The sequence below is a fragment of the Podarcis gaigeae genome, assembly GCF_964106915.1.
Source record: "Podarcis gaigeae genome assembly, chromosome: 5".
Taxonomy (NCBI): domain Eukaryota; kingdom Metazoa; phylum Chordata; class Lepidosauria; order Squamata; family Lacertidae; genus Podarcis; species Podarcis gaigeae.
The window spans coordinates 86,255,035-86,279,346 of record NC_139681.1 but is presented as its reverse complement, the minus strand read 5'-3'; the positions used below and the strand labels follow the sequence as shown (position 1 = coordinate 86,279,346).

At 44.6% G+C, this 24,312-nt stretch overlaps 1 protein-coding gene across 9 annotated transcripts in view; it reads left to right on the top strand.

Moving 5' to 3' along the window:
* The window catches only part of TNIK (TRAF2 and NCK interacting kinase), a 291,911-nt gene that overhangs the window by 147,760 nt on the left and 119,839 nt on the right, over positions 1-24,312 (top strand). For all 9 annotated transcript variants that reach the window (XR_014564274.1, XM_083739146.1, XM_083739148.1 and 6 more), the window contains 2 exons: positions 11,442-11,498; positions 15,556-15,681. Coding sequence is in view for 8 of the 9 variants with exons in the window: in XM_083739146.1 (XP_083595272.1) it covers positions 11,442-11,498; positions 15,556-15,681 (183 nt within the window). In the remaining variant the exon portion in view is untranslated. The remainder of the gene's footprint in view (positions 1-11,441; positions 11,499-15,555; positions 15,682-24,312) is intronic.

Here is a 24,312-nt window from a genome sequence, read left to right as displayed (position 1 = left end):
TCCCTCCCTCCCTCTTCCCCGAAAGTGGCAGAATATCAAATATTTATGCGAGTAGACTATTTTGCAAGTGCATTCTGGTCATTTTATGTGACTAGGTCGAACAGAATGCCTGGGGAAGGTGTCAGGGGTGTGTGTGTGTGTGTGTGTGTGTGTGTGTGAGAGAGAGAGAGAGAGAGAGAGAGAGAGAGAGCTCTCTTTCCCATAACGCACTGAGATTTGATCAATCAAAGTTAGTGTTGCCAGATGCTCACTCAGATGAGCCCTTTTTCTTTCCCATAATGAAGCCATGGAAGCAGGAGTTCCATCTGATTGGGTATGAGGGAAGCTCTTCTCCATTTTCTGCCAGCTACTTTGAAAAAAAAAAAAAACCATTCCTCCAAGCTACTATCTTATTTAGCTGTGCTATTTTGCTCTGTAGCCAAAATTAGAAAAATATCAGCAGAAGGCAGGGAGTTTGAAAATCTTCATGGCAACAATTGCATCATGAACCACCCTGTGTTGATGGCAAATGGAGTCTTTTGCTTCTTGTAGAATCCTGACAATTTAAATAATAATAATAATAATAATAATAATAATAATAATAGTACTACTACTACTAGTAGTAGAATGGGCTTACAGCTTAGTGAGGCAGTGTAGTTGAAATATAGGTGTGAAATTGAATATAGTATCTGTGTATGTGTATGTAAGCTAATGCTTAGAAACCCAAGTCAAAACTGAGTATTCGTGCAAATTAGGTTATGACATGCAAACTGTCTTGTATTTGTTTATGATTCTATTTATTTGTTTATTTAAAAGTATCAGTATCACTCCAAGACACCTCTGTGAGGCATCAAAGTTGCCTATTGGCATAAAAAGTCACTACCAATCAAATGCAGAAATTTCAAAACAAAACGACTGAGACAGTTTCCAATAGAAAAAGCTAGTGGTTGTCTCAGCATTTTTTCACAGGGACGTCAATAATCTCACATAAACTCTTTTCCGGTAAAATTCTGTGGAGTGTTGGTAATGGGGGACGGTTTGGCTCTGTTCAGACATGCATAGTTTAGCATTCTGAGAATGAACTGTGGCAAGCCTTGGGCTCTTGGCTTCCTTCTCTCTCAAATCTCCTTCATGCAGGATGGCAGGTGATGTGACTCTTCCACTTCTGATTTGGAAGAAACTGCAGTTTCCTATTGCTTCTGAATTTGGGAAACTGGCTTAGCCTAAACTTTGGTTAGTTAAAAGACACCAGTACCAAACAGCGGTTTCACATCCTGTTGTTTGTTTTTTTTTAAAGCTAACCATAGGTAAACTAAACAAGTGTCCTGAGATTGGGGGTAATGGAAAGCAGCAAAATTGAAACGATCAGCTTTCAGTCTTGCTCTTTCACACAAGAAAGAGGTAGAAGGGAGAATGTGTGAGCTTAAGGCTCACTATGGCTCATTCTTGCAATGTTGGAACCTCCTTGTTTAGCATCATGACTAAACTGGGCCTTTATGTTATCTAATCACACAGAACTGACTCTCCAGAAGAGACGAAAGATGCCCAGGGTGGTTTAAAGCAGCACACCATATTCATATACTTGACTACAACCTGTTTAATTTTAAAAAAGCAATGTAAAAACTGCACCTAGCTTAATCAAGCTGAACATAACAGATGCAAACTATGTTCCATTTCAATGTCACTTAATCTTAGAACCTTTTCCAGCTGTCTCTACAGTGTCAATTTTACCCTAAGAATTTCTACTGATTGAAACAGCTACATTTAAAATGTACAGCTCGGGAATGCCGAGGGCCACTCTGAGATTATATGCAGCGCTGATGAATATTTATAAGGTGTATACATAACCTTCAAAATTCCTTTGTCTTGAAAAACTCTGCAGATTACGCACAAATCTGCCACTCTAAACTTTCTCTGTCACTGCCCTCCTTTTGTGGGAATCTGAGTAACATCCACATAACACTCATGACATTCTTGAGTTAGCGATAGCTAGGTAATGTTTTAAAGGTAATTAGAGGGATCGCTTCATGCTCAGATGAGTGCTCAATCAAAAACAACAACAGCTTTGACATTCTCACTTGGATAAGCTTCGAGTTGAGTTTGGGTTTCTACCCAAATAAGCTTTGACAGCATATTGGGGGAGGAAAGCTATGCCAACAACATCATGCGCACACACAACAATGTAAAGCAGAAACCTTGATATTGATATAGAAGAATACATATATTGACAAAGATGCATGTTTGATGAGCTCAGTGGGCTACGATAATGAATAGATTTGAGTTGGAAGATAGTATTTGGCTAAAGCAGAGATGGTTGAAGACACCTGGTGCCTGAGGCAGAAAATCCGAGCGGTTTTTCCCAGAGTGATGAATATGTCAGAAAACCCAAACAATGGAAGACCTCGTTGGATGAGGCACCTAGCAAGTGTAACTAACTAAATAAATGACTGTCCATTCATAGTGCTGCACAACACCCCAAATCTGCTGCCTGAGCTGGACCGCCTCATCCTGCCCAATGGTAGGGTCAGCTGTGAAAATGCACTGACTCTTTGAGCAGTGGCCAGCTTTTCTGGTCAAATGTGTCAGCCGCTGTGTCCAAGGTATGTGAGAGGCATAACTCCTAGGACATACTACAATACATATACAGACTCCTGGGTCTTGGAATGGTTTTCTGCATCGCCTGCTGATGAACCACCTACTGGGAAGAGGCATGCTGCAGAAATGTCCCTAGACTGCCACAAACTGATGCTTGCTGTTCTGCTTGTGGCACCTGTCCGTCACCCATGATTTAGCTGGATTTTTTCACCTGTCCTCTCTTGAAACCTCTAAGACAGGCACCCCCAAACTTGGCCCTCCAGATGTTTTGGGACCACAACTCCCATCATCCCTAGCTAACAGAACCAGTGGTCAGGGTTGATGGGAATTGTAGTCCCAAAACATCTGGAGGGGCGGGTTTGGAGGTGCCTGCTCTAGGAGAATCACAGCATGTCTAAGATTGCAAACGTAGAAGCTCATCGTAAGTTAAGCATAAGTTTGATGGAATGCAACTAAATTAAAACCACTTTAGCCTCTTGCTGAACCATATTTGTGGTGAACCAGCACAACTGGAAGTGTCTTGCAACACATCCAGGTAAGGATTGGGCGCACATCAAATTCAGTGTTTTGTTTTGCTGTGGGAAGGAATTAGTTCCTTGAACTAGTTTTTTTCTTCTAGAGTAGCCTTCAGCAACGGCTGTCACCTAGAATGGCCACATGCAGTGGAGCAGGGGTGTTGTTGTTTAGTCGTGTCCGACTCTTCGTGACCCCATGGACCAGAGCACCCCAGGCCCTCCTGTCTTCCACTGGTAGCTTCATGCTGGTAGCTTCGAGAACACTGTCCAACCATCTCGTCCTCTGTCATCCCCTTCTCCTTGTGCCCTCCATCTAGCATCAGGGTCTTTTCCAGGGAATCTTGTCTTCTCATGAGGTGGCCAAAGTATTGGAGCCTCAGCTTCAGGATCTGTCCTTCCAGTGAGCACTCAGGGCTGATTTCCTTAAGAATGGAGAGGTTTGATCTTCTTGAAGTCCATGGGACTCTCAAGAGTCTCCTCCAGCACCATAATTCAAAAGCATCAATGCTTTGGTGATCAGCCTTCTTTATGGTCCAGCTCTCACTTCCATACGTCACTATATTCCATACATCACTACTGGGAAAACATCACTACTAGGAGCAGGGGTAGTAAAAGTTATTCCCTCTAGATGCTGTTGAATTTCAACTGACATCAGCCCCAGCCAGCATGGCTAATGGTCAGGGGATGACCGAAGGTGCAATCCAGCAACATCTGAAGAGTGCCATTTTGGCTTGCCCCTGCACCTGTTCCTGTGCTGGCCCAGTGGGGAGGTTACCGTGGGGCGAGGTCCAGGACCTGAGTTGAGGGTCGGCAGACAGTCCTCCACGGGCGAAGCAGGGTCCACAGCGAGGAGCCGGGCAAGGACAGGAACTCTGGGGGAACCGGACTGGGTGCTGGCCTAAACAGCTCTACAATGACGTTGCTCCCGCAACCTGGGACCGGGCTGACTGGCCTTTATCTTCTCTGAGGCCAGGGGCGGTCCCGGCCCCCAGAAGACCTGCCTCTCCTGGCCTTAAGGCAAGCACTCCTCCTGGGAGAAACCAGTTCCCTCCGCCTCTCTGCCCTGAGCCTCTGCAGTTCAGGAGAGGCTGAAGGGTTACTGGGCCCAGGGGGAGACTCACCTGTAGGCACTGAGTCCTCAACCACTTCTGGAGCCAGAGTGGATTCACCTGGTGCCTGCTCCTGAGGATCCGGCACAGGTGCAGGCGCTTCAGAATCAAGGCCCTGCCCCAGTTCAGCCGGCCCTGGAGGCGGGGACTCCTGTGCAGGCTGGGATTCCTCTGGTTCAGCCTCTGAATCGGATTCCCAGGCCATCACAGTTCCACATTGTTCTCCAGGCAGGGTTCTTGTGCTTTGCCCAGATGTGCGGAAGACAGAAATGCAACAGGCAGAATGTTCCAATTCCATCCTTTGTACCAGGAAATAAAGTTTTACCTGTAGAATTTTTGCCTGCCTTTTATGTCTCACCGGGATGTGGGAGGTGTGTGGATTTGAAACCTTTGTCTCCAACTCTCCCCTTGCTGTTTTCTTCTTGGTTGAACTGAAATTTTCGGATCCTAATGGGAAGCATCCTTTCCTCCCAAATCTTTTGCATGTGAAACTTTGTAAAATCTGATGTATATTAATGGCATCAGTGTTTGAATGATGAGCTAGATAGAAATGCCAGTGTAATTCTCAAATCCTCGACCTCTGAACCCTGTTAGGATCCAGACATATAAAATACTGTAATTAAGTAGATCAGCCTCAAATGTACAGTGGTGCCTCGCAAGACGAAATTAATTCATTCCGCGAATTTTTTCGTCTAGCGAATTTTTCGTCTTGCGAAGCACGAAATCCCATAGGAATGCATTGAAAATCAATTAATGCGTTCCTATGGTCAAAAAGTCCAAACAAAGCCAAATTTGGTACAAGAGTTTATTATGTGCTCTTTAAAGTCACACATACTGTAAAGAGCATTTCAAAATTCAAACCCAGAATTTTTTTTAAAAAACAGCAGAGTGGCCCAATGGTCACAGAAAATCATAAAAATGCAGGGGGAAAAACACAAGCTTCCTGATTCTTGCAAACCCCTCCCCAACTGTTCCCCCAGCCACCCAGCACACAGAAATTCAAATCCAGAATTTTTTTAAAAAAACAGCAGAGTGGCCCAATGGTCACAGAAAATCATAAAAATGCAGAAAAAAACCAAAAGCTTCCAGATTCTTGCAAACCCCTCCCCAACATCAAGTCCTTGAATTCCAAACACCCCAAAATCCAACCCCCCCAAAAAAAGTTTTAAAAGCTTAACTTACCAAATGGCTGCAAAAGAAGTTTTGGAAAAGCTTCAAAAATCACCAAAGTCTTTAAAAACCTCAAAAAAAGGCTACTATGTACACTGCGTTCTATGAGTTGCTCCTCAAAGTCAAGTCGCAACTGTATTAATGGTGTTAAGAAAAAGGAAACAAACTTGCAAGACGTTTTCGTCTCGCGAAGCAAGCCCATAGGGAAATTCGTCTTGCGAAGCAGCTCAAAAAACGGAGAACCCTTTCGTCTAGCGAGTTTTCCGTCTTGCGAGGCATTCGTCTTGCGGGGCACCACTGTATAAAGGATAATTCAACTATTGGATGATGTGGTATAAATGATTAATCTCAAGAGGTGTCCCAAGCACTGTCTAGTCCTATTATGGCTGGGCCAGGGAGGTAATCAATGCCTCCTTGTAGTTGTTCCTGCCTACTTGAAGGAGGCAGTGGTAAAACCACTCAAGAAAGAGGCCTTTTCTGTGGTGTCTCCCGGCTTGTGGAATGCTCTCCCCAGCGATGCTCGCCTGGTGCCATCGTTGCATATCTGTGACTAATTAAACAATCTCTGTCCTTTTAAACTGGCGGGGTGGGGGGAGTATTGTTATTGTTTGTAACTGTGTTACGCATTTTTGTGTTTCTCGATTATAAACTGCCCAGTGATCCTCAGATGAAGGGCGATACAGGAATTAATAAATGATAAAAAATAATTAACGAATAGGGCTGAAAGACACAACTCGAGTATAGTCCGTGTGCCTTGTCTATATCCTACTCTTAATATCTGATTTGGGAACAGCTTCTCATTCATTTTTTAAAAAATATTGTGCACTACTCAGCTCAGGGTATGAAAATTCATCCAGATGACCTCAGTTCACCCTGGTTTCAGGCTGGCTCTCATTAGGAGGCAAAACACTTTCTTGCCAGGAGAAGCGCATTGGCATGCTTCACACAGTCGTTTGAGGAGAAGCCAGCGCATTAGGCAGTTCCATGAGAAGGGCGCCTTCCTAAAGCAGACAGTGCCTCTCTGCTGGAATGCTAACTGGCTTTTTAGGTCATCTACAACTGAGCCATTGCCAGCCTGGTTCCTTCAAGGTTCTTTGGGCTCTCATCAGCCCAAATCCCATTCATTATTTGCACCCAGAGAACAGTGTGAAGGGTTCTGATGTTGCTTTGCTGAAGCTTAAGTTAAGCTAGGTTTGTTTTTCACAGGTATACGTCGCTGTTGAGTGCAAATTCAGTTCTCTTCATAATAGAGAATTAGACACACTATTATTATTTTTTTAAGCCATCACATCTTGCTTCTTTTATGAACTTTTGGGATGGCTCCATGTTTTTCTTTTGAAGGTCATGGATGTTCAGCCTTTCAGGAATGCATTAATAAATAAATTTAAATTCACTGTGTTTGTGGGGTTGGAGAAGCTGAATTCTACAACCTGTGCTCATTTTGCAATTGAGCAAATTTGATTACGTTTTCCCAGTTTGAAAAAAGTTCTATAATTTCATGCTGGTTTTGCTAGTTAACTGATAGTGGCAAAAAGCTCTACAGACCTCTGAGAGATAAGTGTGGCACAGGGCTCTGAAAGGACTACAGAGACTTGGGTTCAAATCCTTGTTCAGCTGTGAAGTTCCTGTAGGGAACTACAAACTAGTCACTCTTTCTTAGCCTAACCTACATAGAATCATAGAATCATAGAGTTGGAAGAGACCACAAGGGCCATCGAGTCCAACCCCCTGCCAAGCAGGAAACACCATCAGAGCACTCCTGACATATGGTTGTCAAGCCTCTGCTTAAAGACCTCCAAAGAAGGCGACTCCACCACACTCCTTGGCAGCAAATTCCACTGTCAAACAGCTCTTACTGTCAGGAAGTTCTTCCTAATGTTTAGGTGGAATCTTCTTTCTTGTAGTTTGGAACCATTGCTCCGTGTCCGCTTCTCTGGAGCAGCAGAAAACAACCTTTCTCCCTCCTCTATGTGACATCCTTTTATATATTTGAACATGGCTATCATATCACCCCTTAACCTCCTCTTCTCCAGGCTAAACATGCCCAGCTCCCTTAGCCGTTCCTCATAAGGCATCATTTCCAGGCCTTTGACCATTTTGGTTGCCCTCCTCTGGACACGTTCCAATTTGTCAGTGTCCTTCTTGAACTGTGGTGTCCAGAACTGGACACAGTACTCCAGGTGAGGTTTGACCAGAGCAGAATACAGTGGCACTATTACTTCCCTTGATCTAGATGCTCTACTCCTATTGATGCAGCCCAGAATTGCATTGGCTTTTTTAGCTGCTGCGTCACATAACAGGATTGTTGTGAGGATAGGATGAGAATGTGGGGGGTAGGGGAAGAACCATGCTCATCCTTGATGAGCGCGCGCGCGCACACACACACACACACAGTGGTACCTCTAGATGTGAACGGGATCTGTTCCAGAGCCCCGTTCGCATCTAGAAGCAAACGTAAACAGTGACAGCACGTCTGTGCATGCGCACATCGCTTTTCGCCGCTTCTGCGCATGCGCGTGACGTCACTTTGACCGTCTGCTCATGCGCAACCGGTGAAACACGGAAGTAACGCGCTCTGTTACTTCTAGGTTGCCGCGAAGCGCAACTTGAATGCGCCCATCCCGAAGCACATTCAACCCGAGGTATTACTCTGTGTGTGTGTGTGTATGTATATGTATATGTATATGTATGTATGTATATGTGTGTATATATATATATATATATGTGTGTGTGTGTGTGTGTGTGTGTATATATATATATATATATATATATATATATTTGCTTTCGTAGATTTTCACGGGTACAGGAATGCAGGTTTTGGTGTCCTCGGGTGTCTTCCCGTGTAAAAGTTGGGGTGTCTAGGCACACTAGCCTGGGAACTTCCTCTCTGCCCAGAACATTGGAGGCTAGACACCACACCCCCTCTACAGTATTTATAGGAACTCAAACATTGAGATCCCGCTCTGTTCCAGTAACAAGAAGCCGAAAGCACCAGCCTGAAGATGACGAGTGAGACCTCGTCGAAACGTCGCCTAGACACCCCAACTTTTACACGGGAAGACACCCGAGGACACCAAAACCTGCATATATATATATATATATATATATAAAATATATCCTGTCATGTTCCTGTCTACTTCTGGCTTCTGAGAATTTCAGCAGGTATTGCCCCCACCATGCACTTTCAAACATAAAGGTTTGAAACATACACTTTTCAAATGGAAACCGAGATTTCCAAGAAACTGAATCCGGCCCATACCATGTCCTTCGTTTCTTCCTTCCCGGCATTCCTGTGGAATGGCAGCACACAGCCTTGAGTGTAGGAACCTGTGTTCTATATTGGGCATCCTTTAAAATACCTCAGAGCGTCGCAAACGTACCACAATTTTTGAGCAGCATTTGGGAGGCGGTGGGCAGAACTGACTGCAATGTGATCCAGTAAAAGCTTTTAAGAGCCGATGCAAAATGCATGAGCACGCCAGCCACCAACAGTTATTTTCTACTGCTTTCCTGGAAGAGAGCGAAAATCTCGGTACCGTATGTGTCGTGTGAGTGGGTGTACTGTGTTGCTCCTTTACAAAAGGTGCTTGCTTGAAAAGCTTTAGATCTGCACCATCCAAGCTCTGATTGTCCTCGCTTCCCCTTCTGTTGCCTGTGTGTGTGTGTGTGCCCTGGCACACTGAACGTTCCCTCAGGACTCTGGGATCCTCTGCAGTGACCTAGTTTCCTTCCATACAGTGATGAAGAGTTCAGCGCCAGGCCCAGCCTGGGATTTTACCGCATGGGTCTCCTGGAAGGAGAAAGCCAATAATCTGTGGCCGTAGCAGAGTCACTGCCGCTCTCGTGTTGTGAGGAGGGCTGCTGCTGCTGGGCAGTAGGCCTCTCCGCGAATCAATCACCTGGCATTTTCCTCATGAAACTACTTACACTTGGCTTCCCTTGCCAGTTCGACTATTTATTTACAAAATTATTTGTAGTATCGCGAGGTGCCTTTTTCTGCCCTTTTGAGGGTGCGAGGCACCTCACAATTTCACGAAACAACACAATAAACAAATTTAAATGATAAAGCTACCAGTTCTCTATCTCCAGGTCTCAAGCTGTTGTTGGACTACAACTCCCATCGTCCCTGACCGCTGGTCCCGCTAGCTAGAGATGATGGGAATTGCAGTCCAACAACAGTTGGGGACCCAAGTTTGAGAAACGCGGTGAGAATAAGAAACCAATTTAAGCCGAATGTTTTATTGCAAAGTTGTTATTCGTGTAAGCCGTCTTAGGAGTGTTGCAGTCTTTAAAGGTGACTTGGAAATGCTTGTTATAATAATAACAGGGTTTATTTCTGATCGAAGAAAAGGAGGAAGGGATAGAACTGAAATGCAAATATACAATATTTAAAATACGATATCCATACTCTGCAAAGAAAGAAAGCCACTACTGTTAAAATAAGAACACTGTTTTGCCCAGCTGTTTCCTTTTTCACTGCACTGTTTGCATACTTAACTTCTCTTCAATATGAGGAAGGTCTCATTACATCAGAAAATACCCTTGTGCTTCAAAATTCAATGGGTTGTCTGCAACACTGCAGATGTTCCACTTACACAATGGGATTTTCTCTTCTTCTCTCCCACCCCCTCCAAGATCTGCTCTGGGGGTCCCCCAAACCTCTAGGGCAGATTTGAGGGGGGCGTCCAAGGAAGAGGTGAGGAGGGAGAAGTTCCATTGCGCAAGGGGCAGTCTGCGAAGGTAACAACAATGTTGGAAAAAATCCAATATGTCTGCCTTAAATGTGAATCACAAAATTACAGTGGTAACGGGCGGTGGTAATTACCCGATAAATCGGTTGGCATTCCTCTTCCCCGTTTCCCAGGTTTGGGGGCAAGTAATTTGAATTGTAACAAGATTTGGCATTTCCTTCTCAGAATAGGAATGTGACTCTCATTTGCAGCTTCCCTCAAATTGTAATGGCTCATCCTGTCAAAGGTTGACAGTTATGTCATTTCGTTCCATGTGGAATGAGGCTAATCTACTAATTTTTCCATATCCAGGACCTTATTTAACATCAAAGTGCCGGCTCCGAGGTGTATTATTAGTTGCTTGTGTGTTCAGCCACAAAGTAAATCTGCTTCAGGCTAGGAAGAAAAAATCTAGTATGAAAGAACAATAGTCTCTAAATCCTTAAGTGTCCTCCTGCGTATTTGCCATTATATAGAAGATGAAAAGGAACCTAAAGGCTTCAGGCCCAGCGAGATGATACATGAAATGTGTCGCTGCATTTCATATATATATATATATATATATATATATATGTAAGAAAAAGGCAGCTGGAGGGAGTGTTAACCCTTACCTCCTGCACTGTATTCCTAATTAAAATTGCCCTCTCCACTGAAGCTGTTCCCCCAGGCCGGTAGGGCAACTCTCATTAGCACCAGTGGACACTTCCTTCATTCTGAACATGGCAGTTGTGTATGGTGGGTGGGTGTGATCCTAGTTGCTGTCCCCTTGAATGGGAGGTTGCCTGTTCTTGCAGGGGTTGCACTGCCTCTGAAGGAGCAGGTACACAGCTTGAAGGTACTTCTGGGTCCTTGGCTGTCGCGTGAGGCTCAGGTGGCCTCAGTGGCACAGAATCCCTTCCATCAGCTTTGGCATAGGACTTTCTCTGAAGACGGTTCGAAAACTTCAGAATTTGGCAGCCAGTTTGCTCGCTGGGGCAAGACCGTTTGAGCGTATTGCACTGATCCTGGCCCGACTGTGCTGCATCTGTATCACATTCCCAAGTTGCAGAGGGAATCCAGTGGAGGCGTGAAGCAGATTGTATGGTGAAATAGCAGAATGACTCATAGGAGAATGAACGACAATGTGTTGGCATGCACACCGATGGGCAATGAGAATGTTATTGCTTCCTGAATTTTTAGTGAGTTTCTAGTGGGAATGGAGCTATTAACTGCCATATTCCCAGGAGAAGCACCAGGGTACTTCTGAGTACACCAGGGCTGGTGGAGTGGGAGTTTGTGGCAGAATCCTTCCACCATTGCATAACTGGGACAGCTAAGTGATTCCTTTATTTCTTCTTTCCTAGGGTCGCCATGTCAAAACAGGACAGCTTGCAGCTATTAAAGTCATGGATGTCACTGGGGTAATGTATTATTCTTTTCTTGACTTTATGATTGTGTAGTCTACTGAACAATGTGCAGCTCCGTCAAATATTGAAACCTCAGTTTTGCCGTCCATTGGTTTGCATAGCAAGAGAACACCTGTGGATTTGGATGGGAAGGGAAGGGGACCCTTTTTTGTTTAAAAAGCAATGATTGGCATCCTTAGTCAGCAGCAGGCTCACCGTCATGCAAGAACCTATAGTTGACCCTCAAGTTGCTGTTCTGCAGCTCGTTGTGAATCTAGCTTGGATAAGAAGCTGCCTTATTCTGTGTCAGACACTTTGCCCATCTAGCTTAGTTTTGGCAGCACTAACCTGGCAGCACCTTTCCAGTTCTTCAGGCAGGGGAGGATCCCAGGCCTACCTGGAGATGCTGGGGACTGAACCTGGGACTGTCTGCATGCAAAGCGGATGCTCTACTTATGAGCTATGGTCCTTCCGCGCCCAGTTTGATGAGCAAGCAGGATGTCAACAAGGAGGCACAGACACTGCCACTGGCTTGGCTACCCTCGTTTCCCAGCATCAATCAACCATGCCTGCTTTGATTGGCTGTCGCTGCCCCATTAGTCTAGCTGAGAGGTATGAGTGGCTGTCCTAAGCTGGCAGGATTGTTTTGTCTTTGCTCTGCCCCTTCCCCAGATGTTTTGAGGGATAATTCTGCAGAATCTGTTCAAATGCATAGCTTGAGAAAATAAATGAATCTCTTCTATTCCTTCACCCTTCCCCTGGTACTAGTCCTCTGGTAGATGGAATGGAATGCCTTACTAGATGGCATTCTTCCACCCAGGGTTGAGCTGGAACTCACTGGATCAAGAAACACTGCTCAGAATGATATATTTTTTACCAATAGCAATAGAAATATGTATGCCACAACTCGGTGAGTGAAAGCCTTTGGTATTCTGAGCCCCGAATTGTTTCACCTTGCAAGAACCCAGAGTTGGGTGCATTGAGCTGTTGTGTGGCTGGAAGATACATTGCAGAAAATGCATAAATATGGTCACTGAGGAATTTGCATGACAAAAAAGGAACAGGGATTTTCAAGGTATTAAGCTTGTTATTCCATTAATAGGAGGAAAATAAACTACGTGCTTGCCAAAGGCCACAGGGGAAGAAAGTGTAGAATCGCTAAAGCTTTCGGAAGCATAAGCACTTCGGGGTTTACTTAATAAGAGTCTTAATTCACGAAAAATCACACACCATGTTTTTAAGCCTCATTCTCAAATTTTGTGCCTGAAAATGCAGCGTGAGATTTCAGGGAGAGCTTGTATTAAAAAGAACACAATTACCGGTAAATACAGGATTTAAGCCAGTCCCCTTCTCTCCCCACCCCCACTTTCTCTCACACATGCTGCTGCTTCAGCAGCACATCCATCCACTCCTCTGTCACTTACACACTCATACTCCCTTCTCTGAACGTTGTGGGTTCTTCTGGCTCACACTTGCTTTGTCTTCTGGCAGCCATTTTTCTTTTGGCTCAGGGAGAGAAGTCTCAATTTGCTGACTACAGTCGCACCTTGGAAGTGGAACGGAATCCGTTCTGGAAGTCAAACCAAAGCATGGCTTCTGATTGGCTGCAGGAAGCTCCTGCAGCCGATCAGAATCCCAGTTGGACGTTTGGCTTCCAAAAACAGTGCGCAAACCAGAACAGTCACTTCTGGGTTTGCGGCATTTGGGAGCCAAAACGGTCAAGAACTATGCTGTTCAGATGTCAAGGTACCACTGTATACAGGTGCTCATATCTGGCTCCTGATTCAACGATACATTGGAACGGGAGCTTTAAGCCTGACAGCTTTTAGAATAAACAGCAGATTTTCGTCGGGATAGGTATAACCGCATGTCACTTCACTCCAAATTTTCAGATGACATCAACCAGTGGTTCCAAGTGGATGTCAAAATGGTGCTCATTTCCCTCAAGTCACATCCCAGCCAGCCAGCTTGGAAGGATACCATAGTCAATAATATTGTGAATACCCTTTAAGAAATGTCCAAGAGTCTACAAGTATAGTGATTGAAAGGGGCCTGCCATTCAATGGGAAGCAGGGCTAGCTTCAGTTTGAGGGGGGTCCATGGAGAAAGGCACCCTTTGAACAAAGGAACAGGTTGCTGTGAGAATTGCTAATTTCCTGAATGCCTATTTCCTACCAGACAAGCTTCAAGCTTCTTCTGTTAATTCACAAAGCCCTAAACTCCTTAGGCCCAAAGTACTTTAAGGACTGCCTCATTACTTATGTTCCACCTTGATCACTGAGATTTTCGGATGGGGCTCCTTTCATGCCCCCACCTAGGGTTCAGTTTGCTTTCAGCAAGGACTGAGCCTTTAGTCCGGCACACCCTGACCTGGGAAACCTCTTGCCAATAGAAATTGGAGCTTGAATCATCCCAGCTTTCTTCTAGCTGTCTTCTAAAAACAAAGGCCTTTGGAATTCGATTTTTTTTTAACCAACAAGTATTTATTGACATGATGTTGATGTTCTCACAGAATTGAGAAAAAACATACTGTAGTAGTACATTTTTATGTTGCGAGCCACCTTGCTATATTTTCTACAAAGGTTTGTTAATATCTGAATAAAATACAGTCGTACCTTGGCTTTTGAACAGCCTGGTTCTCGAACGTTTTGACTCCGGAATGCTGCAAACCTGGAATTTGCAAACGTTTTTTGGAAGCTGAACGTCCAATGCGGCTTCCGATTGAGTGCAGGAAGCTCCTGCAGCCAATTGGAAGCCGCACCTTGGTTTTCCAACATTTTCGGAAGACAAGCGGACTTGCAGAACGAATTCCATTTGAGAACCAAGGTATGACTGTAAAATAAATCATACATTGTTGCAACTAACACACTATCCATATTGAACTTTAATTGCTCTCGGTTTAAACATCCAGACTGCAGTCCTAGGCATAGCATGCTTTAATAAACTGAATTCAGTGTTGGAAACTGAGATATGAAAGTTAGGAGCTAAATGGCACTTTAAACCTAGGTTATGGGTGCCACAAAGGAGTGTCTGGGCATGCTATTTTAATAACAAGAATACAAAGCTGAAAGTGAATGAACTGTTGCTAAGATCTTAGGTTCATTTTTCACATGGTCTAGTCCTCATCTGAGGGATGCGGGTGGCATTGTAGGTTAAACCACAGAGCCTAGGACTTGCCAATCAGAAGGTCGGCGGTTTGAATCCCCGCGATGGGGTGAGCTCCCGTTGCTTGGTCCCAGCTCCTGCCAACCTAGCAGTTTGAAAGCACGTCAAAGTGCAAGTAGATAAATAGGTACCGCTCTGGCGGGAAGGTAAGCGGTGTTTCCGTGCGCTGCTCTGGTTCACCAGAAGCGGCTTAGTCATGCTGGCCACATGACCCGGAAGCTGTATGCCGGCTCCCATGGCCAATAAAGCGAGATTAGTGCCGCAGCCCCAGAGTCGGCCATGACTGGACCTAATGGTCAGGGGTCCCTTTACCCTTTACCTTTACCTAGTCCTCATCTAAAGACTGCAAAAAAAACCAAAAACAAAGCCGTACTTCCCTCCCCCCCCCTAATATTCTTATGAGGGTCCCTTCTTCAGTCTTCAGAGAGTGGCTGGAAGTGTGGAGGCAGAAAAAGGTCCTCCTTTTCTTCCAGCAGTGGCAGCTTTTAATCTGAAATCTTAGGCTCAGTACTGCTCCCAGAGGTCAGAAACTGCTTGCATTAATGAAATTCCCTGTCACAAAAGTGCCCAGAGCAACTGGAGTTTCAAACGTTGAGTGTCTTGTATCCAGAGGTTGCTTCCGCTGGTGGAAGGCGTCTTTTTCATTGGTCGAAACCTTGCCCATTCACAGATGGGAGCTTTTGGATACAACCAACCCAGTGCGCTGAGCTTTTCGTGGCATTTCACTGGCGCTCAACTTTATGTACTGAGATTGTGAATGAGGATTTTTCATTATAAGAAAGGGAGAAGGGTTTGGGAGGGATGAAGATAAAAATGAACCAATTATGATTAAGACGAAGAGAAGTAATGCCTGGAAATAAGCCTGTTGTTGATTTGGTGACACTGATTATATTTCTTTTTTATCCAGGATGAAGAGGAAGAGATTAAGCAAGAAATTAACATGCTAAAGAAATATTCGCATCACCGTAATATTGCTACTTACTATGGTGCTTTCATTAAGAAGAACCCCCCAGGAATGGATGATCAGCTTTGGGTATGCAATGTTTCCTTCCTTCCTCCTCTTCTTCTTTTTACAAACAGCGTTTATTTTCTTTGGCTTATCTACATGGGATATTCAAAATCCCTGTGACATTTTGCAGAAAACCGTGAAGGATTTCTTGTTTCCTTGCCTCAGGAATCTGTGTGCTTCCTTTTTAAGGGCTGTGTTTCTCAGATGCTCTAGATCACCTGCATATTGCTATAAAGAAACAACACTTCCGTTTCTTCTAGCATAGCTTAAGCTCAGGTTTGAAGCAGACACTTCAAAAAAATATTGTGCATTAAGAATGCTGCAGAAGAAGAAGCTGCAGGATCAGACCAAAGACCTATTTTGTACTACAACACCCTATTCTCAAAGTAGCCAACCAGATGTCTATACGAAACCTGCAAGCAGAACTTGTGTTTAACAGTGCTGTGTTCAATTGTGGTCCCCAGCAATTGGTATTCAGAGGTATATTGCGTCAGTTTCTGGAGTTAGTACACGGCCATTGTGGCTACTTAACCTTCTCCATGAATTTGCCGAAAAGCCATTTAAAGCCCTCCCTGTCGGTTGCCATCACTGCATCCTCTTGCAGCGAATACTATATTTGATTATCCACCGTGAGAATAGCTACTTCTTTTTATCCTGAATCTTTCACCAGTCAGCTTCATTGGATGCCCCCAAATTATTATATTATTTGGGTGGTGGTGGGAATTCTCCCAATTCTCTTTATCCACATCATAGACACACTGGTTCTCACATGCCTCCCTTACTCACCCTTTCCCTAAACTTAAAGGTCGCAAATCATAGAGTTGGAAGGGACCCTGAGGATCATGTAGTCCAACCCCCTGTGATGCAGGAATATGCAGCTGTCTCTTACAGGGGATTGAACCTGCAACCTTGCTGTTACCAGCACCACGCTCTAACCAACTGAGCTATATTGTAACCTTTCGCTGTAGGGGAGTTGCTCTAGTCCCATTTGGCTGCCCTTTTCTGAATTCTTCTCCAGCTCTACAATATTCTTCTTTGAAGTTCAGCAACCGCTGTTGTTGTTGTTGTTTAGTCATTTAGTCGTGTCCGACTCTTCCTGACCCCATGGTCCAGAGCACGCCAGGCACTCCTGTCTTCCACTGCCTCCCGCAGTTTGGTCAGACTCACTGTCCAACCATCTCATCCTCTGTCGTCCCCTTCTTCTTGTGCCCACAATCTTTCCCAACATCAGGGTCTTTTCCAGGGAGTCTTCTCTTCTCATGAGGTGGCCAAAGTATTGGAGCCTCAGCTTCACGATCTGTCAGCAACCAGTGTTGTGTAGTGGTTAAGAGTGGTAGACTCGTAATCTGGGGGACCGGGTTTGCGTCTCCGCTCCTCCACATGCAGCTGCTGGGTGACCTTGGGCCAGTCACACTTCTCTGAAGTCTCTCAGCCCCACTCACCTCACAGAGTGTTTGTTGTGGGGGAGGAAGGGAAAGGAGAATGTTAGCCGCTTTGAGACTCCCTAGGGTAGTGATAAAGCGGGATATCCAATCCAAACTCTTCTTCTATATAAAACCTGTAGGGTGTTAAATGCCATAGGGAACAGGTTTGCCACCTGTGTCATGCCTGCCCTGTCCCCCTTGCACTCCACAATCTCTAGCACCTGTGTTGACATCAGTGTGAACCCTGGGTTGAATGTTAACAGTGGTAGCCTGACGCAGGTTTTGCAAACATGGGGCTCGTACGTGAATCAAATGACAGTAAGAAGGCATCCTGTGGACCCATAGTTGAAAGCAGCGCTGTGTATTTTGACCCACGTGATTCACTAAACCACTACGTTTTTTGTTGCCTGATTGAATTAGAACTCGTGAGAATTCTGCTCTTCCTGCTCTGGAGATAAAAATGCTTGTTTATTTTCCCCTCTTGCCTTTGTCGGAATAAAACTCTTTGCCGATAACGCCCGAGTTATTCTCTTTATCAACACTTGGATGAAGTGGTACAAGAAATAATAATAGTGAAAAGCCAGAGTTCTTTCAGTGCAGATTAGGATCTCTCCGAAAGAGCAGGTTTCCGACATATTTTATTGCCACCTTGAAGTGCATCTTTCTATTTTTGCTGCACACATTTTATAATATTTGTAATTTTCATGAAAATGTTCTGTAATTGCTTTTAGCTTGCCATAAGCTGCCCTGAGCGGTGGAATGGCAGGTACAGGTGTTCTGAATAAGCATTAAAGTGCAGGACAACACAACCCCTTGTCAGGCTCCAGGGATAGAGAGGCCCAGTGGGTGTAGTTTTCTGTCAAGCCAACCCCCACAACAAGTTCCATAATAGAGTTGGTACTCTTTGACAGTGAGGTCTTCACGGTCATAGCCTATGTGCACTCGGGCATAGCCAGGGTGTTACGTACAAAATCCAAAAGAGGGAAGTAACATCAGCGCATGGAACATCTCACTTTATTGTTCTTAGAAAATACTGCTTTCATTTTCTTTTAAGAGAGAAATTGTGAGGATTAAAAATAAACAAATTGTTGTTGTTTAGTCGTTTAGTTGTGTCTGACTCTTCGTGACCCCATGGACCAGAGCACCCCAGGCACTCCTCCCGCAGTTTAGTCAAACTCATGCTGGTAACTTCGAGAACACTATCCAACCATCTTGTCCTCTGTTGTCCCCTTCTCCTTGTGCCCTCAATCTTTACCAATATCAGGGTCTTTTCCAGGGAGTCTTCTCTTCTCATGAGGTGGCCAAAGTCTTGGAGCCTCAGCTTCAGGATCTGTCCTTCCAGTGAGCACTCAGGGCTGATTTCCTTAAGAATGGATCGGTTTGATCTCCTTGCAGTCCATGGGACTCTCAAAAGTCTCCTCCAGCACCATAATTCAAAATTCAAAACTCCATGGACAAAACAAATTACACCTTGGTTAAAATTTAGTAAGATCGCCAGGGGACAGGCGAAATTGCTACAAGGGTTGGATTCGTCTCACGGATCCCTGGCCTGTTGTGTGAACATAAGAATCAGGAGAACAGGGTTGCTAGGATCCATTTTAAGGGCTAGCCAAGGCCCGTGCAGAGCTTTTCTGTAGTCCCTCGTCAGCTGGGTGTTCTTGGCATGACAGTGTCAATCTGGCAGGGCTGTGATGGGGCTCCCTGGCCTGCTTAGACCTCCGAAGCCTAGGGCAAGTGTTCTCAGCTGCCCCCTACCTCTGCACGGGCCTGGGCCTAGACCAGGGTAGCTAAACTATGGCCCTCCAGAGGTTATTTGGAGTACAGTGCCCATCATCACTGACCATGCAGGCTGGGACTGATGGGAGCTGGAGTCCAGCAATGCCTTCGGGGCCATCCCTGACTAACCATTCCTGGCCTATGAACACTTTCAGGCATTGAGATCAGAACAATAGCAGGACTCTCTGTTCCCCCACCACAGACCTGCCTCCATTCTTCTTTACCCCTGCCTTGCCACACTTCAACTCTGTCTTGCCTTGCTTTGCCTCACCTTCCATCTCTCTATATTGCCTTGCTTGAATAAATCTCACCAGTAGCCATGGGAGATACTAACTTTGGCAGAGGGGAAGCACCATCCTTTTTATATTATTTCACAGAACCTGGAAGAGGTGAAAACTGTAGAATTTGGGCCGTTTATTCAGAGCCTGGAATCTAAAAAAAAGGGGGGAAGAATAAATATAGATGGATGTATCATTGTACATTTATTAGTGCATTAATTAGAGCCATTCACTCAGGTATGCTTACACTCTATTGCATCTCGAGAGCACAGAGCGCACTGTGGACATGAAATATAATTTATCTCCCAAATACTCGTAGACTGCCCTGCAAATAGAAATCCCTCCACTCTTTAACACCCAATCAGCTGTACAGTGTCCAACGACCACATCCTCTGTTATTAAATCAGACTCAATAGCTCACCAGATTGTTCTCCTTCTACACCTTTGGCTTTTGTCTTATTGGAAGGGGTGGTTGAGAGGGCTCCATCCTGGTCCCCTGTCCTCATTTTTAGTGATCTTCATCCCACATGATTACTCTCCTTTGCCCTACCTGGACTTGCCTTGTTAGATTTAATGAGATCATAGCACCAGGCATCTAACATTCCGGGACCTTGTCTTAAGTAATACCTTTGTAGGAACAATGGGGGAAATTAATGCTATAAGGGTTACCAAACAGAGTAAGGGGTACAAAATTAAAAAATCCCTTCCATTTGCATTGGTATTCCGGAGGCTCTTCTAGAAATGTTATTGCAAGCTGTGGAGCCCTTCTTTAATTTCAATATGTTAACACAAAAGCATACATCCGCAAGGTAATATAGGTGCCATTCTGCTTTATGTTTGTCATCTGTCCTTGCTGTCTAGGGTGGATTGAAGTGATTAACCGAAAAGCACTGCCATGCATGTACAATGGCGTTGGCTTTTTCGCCGCTCGTCTGCTGTTTGCAGAGTTGCAGTGTTCAGGCAGACAGAGAGCTCCAGGCCACTGAAAGCTGGGGGCAGAATGCTGCTGACAGAGCTGCTCCCAGAGGGGATGAGGCTCAGGCCTTTCTGTCTAAGGATGGATTGCTTCCATGGCAACCCTCAGAGTTTAGATTTAGAATGGTTGGTAGATTCCTAATGAGGAGCTGGGTGGGGGCTGAGAGGGAAGAAATGCATATGCAGAGCATGTGATATAGATATATTCTTGGTAGGGTGGGGTGGATTTGCCAGGATTCCTGCCCATCTTCCACCATGGAACTGAGATGACCATGGCTAGTAATTTCCCCAAACTGTGTGGTTCATAAGAGAGTATATTATGCAATCTGTCAGAGGCTAAAATGGCACCAGTCTTTGCATTATTATTTTTCAACATCCAGCAGCCAAATCTGAAGCTAACTGATCAGCAAGCTCTCATACGACCCTGGGTCCTTGCTTCACCCATCTTTCGATGGTTCCTTCTAATCGAGAGCCAGTAAAATATCCCAGGCTGCTGGTTGCCAGTTGCCAGTCAACCGCAGCCACTGAGGACCTCCAAGGCAAGGGAGTGGGGCCTATCTGCTGGAACTTGCTCACTCCACAATGAGCAAGTGGACTTGAGCTGGACGGACCTTTAAATACAGGACTTTGTTCAGTAAAGTAGGACACATGGCTTCCTTGCATCTTCCGGTGGGAAGGGAAGGACTAGTAGATGTCTGCAGATGGTAAACAGTATTGGGCTGAGCCCATGTTGTTTTGTTTTCCTCAGCAGCACAGCTCTGGAGGGTAGAGGGAACAGCCTTCTTTACCTTTGCAAAGTCCTTCCTCCATTTTTGTACTTCTCCCTCTCAGCTACGAGTGCAAGAAAGTACAGCTGCTCCAAAGGCAGAACGTTGAAGTGATGGTGTCTTTGCGAATAGTCTGCAGTCTCTTTGCATAGAGGCAAAGAGGTGCTGTTTTTGTTTAAGTCAAGCACCCATTTTGGTTTGGGCAAATCTGTGTTTTAATGTAGTCAGGAACACTTTGTCACATTTGCCATTATTATTGAAACCTCTTTCATTTAATACATCCATGACACTGCTAATTGGAAATGCCTCTTTTTTAGCAACAAGTGCTTACAGTAGTGTCCTATTGAGATGGCAGCCTCTTTGAATCAATATTCCACCATCTGTGTCAGTGACAAAACCTGCTAGGGCTGGATATTTAATAATAATAGTTGAGAAAATCCACGGTTCAACAGAATATTTTTGTGGATTTTTTCCCTAGCTTTTGACGGCTATGTTTTTTAAACCTTGAGTGCACATTGTATTATGGTATCAATTTTTGTGGCTTCATTATTGATGTTTTACTGCTGCTATTTTCAGTGTGTTCTGTGATTTGCCATGTTCAGATTTATTTTTTATGTAAACTGTTTTGAGGTAACAGGGACATAAACAGATATAATAATGACAATAATAATCCCCTTCTGTATGTTCTGGATCTTTAGAGAAGCACCAAAAAACAGAGTGATGAGAAACCCTTGTATGTTTAGCTGACCACTTTTAATTTCTAGGATGCTTCTGTTACACATTTAGAAGCTTCCAATACACCAAGCCAACAGGTTGCTTCAGGTGTATATTGTTAAAAATTTAATCTTGAGGAGAGAGAAATCAAGGGCAGGGGTTATGGAGGCTTGAGAGAAGTGAGCTGGCACTACCATTGAGACAATCCTTCAAATTAATGGATGAACTGGATTTCACTAATATTGTTTGGTCCTGTCTCTTTAATATTTCATGATTGCAATGTGTCATGGAATGTGATCTTCATTTTTCATCAGTTTTTAATTATGAACCGTGTGTACATAAAGGGACATGCTCCCTGTCTCTTTTGGCCTGAAGTAAGAAGACAAATGGCCTTTCAGACAAATGGTCTGTATTTTACATTCTTTCCATGCTGGGGTGCTCCAGACAGATAAGCTTGCATATTGTTACACACGGGCACACACAAAATATTGAGTTTGTTTGTTTTTTCTTTCAAAGTTTTCATCACCTGGTGTTGCAGGCTGTTGGGGTTTGTTGGCTCAATAAAACAGATTACCAGCGGTTTACATAAGGCAAGTTCATAATCACAGGGCAATTTTCTATTGCCTTGAAGTCCTCATGAGCCATTTCTCAGGGGCTTTGAATGAGGGCAGTTATTGCTGCATGTGGTTCAGCATTTGCGTGTCGATGTCCCCAGGGCCACCCCAATAACTCACACATCACACAGAATTTTTGTTTAAGGTTTTTGGCATAATTTTGGCCACAACTTTATTAAAATACAAATTTGTGAGTGGTTGCTTAGGCACTGGTTGTGACTATCTGCCCCCACCATGGGGGACAGACTGACATTCCGCACGATGCGAAAGTCAGAATAGGGGAATACACTTGGGGATAGTGACAGAGCAGGGAACCTGCCCTCATCCCAAATGCAACCAGGAGCTCATTGCTATGGCCCGAGCCTCCTTGACAGAGTGGACAAGCAATAGTTAGCCCCCAATTCCTTTAACAGAATCCCTTGCAGCAGCAGCATTAGAGGGGCAGGCACAGCCAATCCATGCCCCTCAACCAACCAAACCATAAACCAATGCCTAACCGCAACCTTACAAGTTTGCTACTCAGTAGGCAAAAACCAAATGGCCCCAGCCAATCAGCCAGATGGACAAAATTCCTACCAGGCCCCCGCTCCAAAGCAGACGACCCCATGACAGGCATAGCAAGGTCAAAGCAAACAACCCTATTCTAGGGAGGGAGGGACGGGCAATCCGCTGCACGGGCGTAAAGAGGAAGCCCTAGCCTCGTGCAAGGAGTTTTAGCATTTCTGGCTGTCAATCAATAAATGGCAACATTAATTTCTTCCCAACAACAAGGGAAGCCCCAATCGCATCAGTGGCCAACGATCAGTTAGCCTGCTCCCAACTTTGGAGTGTCCTGGCGGCCCCCAGCGCAACACGTGCTCTCCATGAAGGAGAACACACTTTGCCTGAACTTGCCCATACTTTAGAAAATCTTTGGGGGATCATTTGAGCTGGACATACCAGGTTGTGATTTGTAAGTGCAGTCCATTTGTGACTAATATGGCATCGTTTTCCATGCTTGTTATCACATTGCTTTCCATCACTACTAGGCTATGCAAAATAATTTAGTAGTGTTTTCGAGGTTACCAGCATGAGTTTGACCAAACTGCGGGAGGCAGTGGAGGACAGAGGTGCCTGGCGTTCTCTGGTCCATGGTGTCACGAAGAGTCGGACACGACTAAACGACTAAACAACAACAACAACAACAAGTAGTTGCATACGTGTGCCTTTGCAGTCAGAATGTTCGATAAAGGATTGTCTTGTGCATCTGGAGCGAACTTTCAGAAATTCCTGTTTTCTGACTGGCTGGTGGGAAAACATAGATTTATACAGCTATGTCTTTTAAAAGAAGTGTGCCGATTTTCAAGAAAGGTGTCTCAAAGTGACCTACAACAACATTTAAGTCAAAACCCATTGTGGAAAATCAGAATCCAAGGCCAGACAAAATTGCAGCCAAAAGTCAGTTCAAACAAACATAGCCTTGGCCTATCAGTGAAAATACAGGAAGAAAGGGGCCAATTATCCTTCTTAGGAGGTGTTTTGCAAGGAGCCACAGGTGCTTCTGTTGTTGTTGTTGTTTAGTCGTTTAGTCGTGTCCGACTCTTCGTGACCCCGTAGACCAGAGCACGCTAGGCTTCCTAGTGGAGACCAAATTTAGTTTTTGGGTAAGAAGGAATCTGAAACAGGAACTTACTTCTAGATCTTGATGTGATTGTTCATACTCCACACATCATTCTTCTTTCTTCCTTAGAGAAAACCCAACCTTCCTTCGCACTCTCACATGTACACAGAAGGAAGGAAGGAATGACATTGACCCCTGCTGGTTTCTAAAGCTTTTATAGAAACTATTAGCTCAGAGATCTGTATTCAAATCTATTGTGAATCATTAGCTCAACAGGAGACCTGAGTGTTCCTATCTTTCAGCTTCAGTTCCTGGTCTGTTAAATGGGGATATTTATTATCTGCTACCTCCTGAAGTTGCGGGGGATGGATGAGACTGGCATTGTATAGTGTGCAGCGTGCTCCAAAATGTTGCAGAAATTATATAACCAGTAAAAATACCCTTTTTCTCAAGAAGGCGGTTCTGACATCCTGTTTGTATTCTTCCAGATTTTCAAACCTCCCAGGC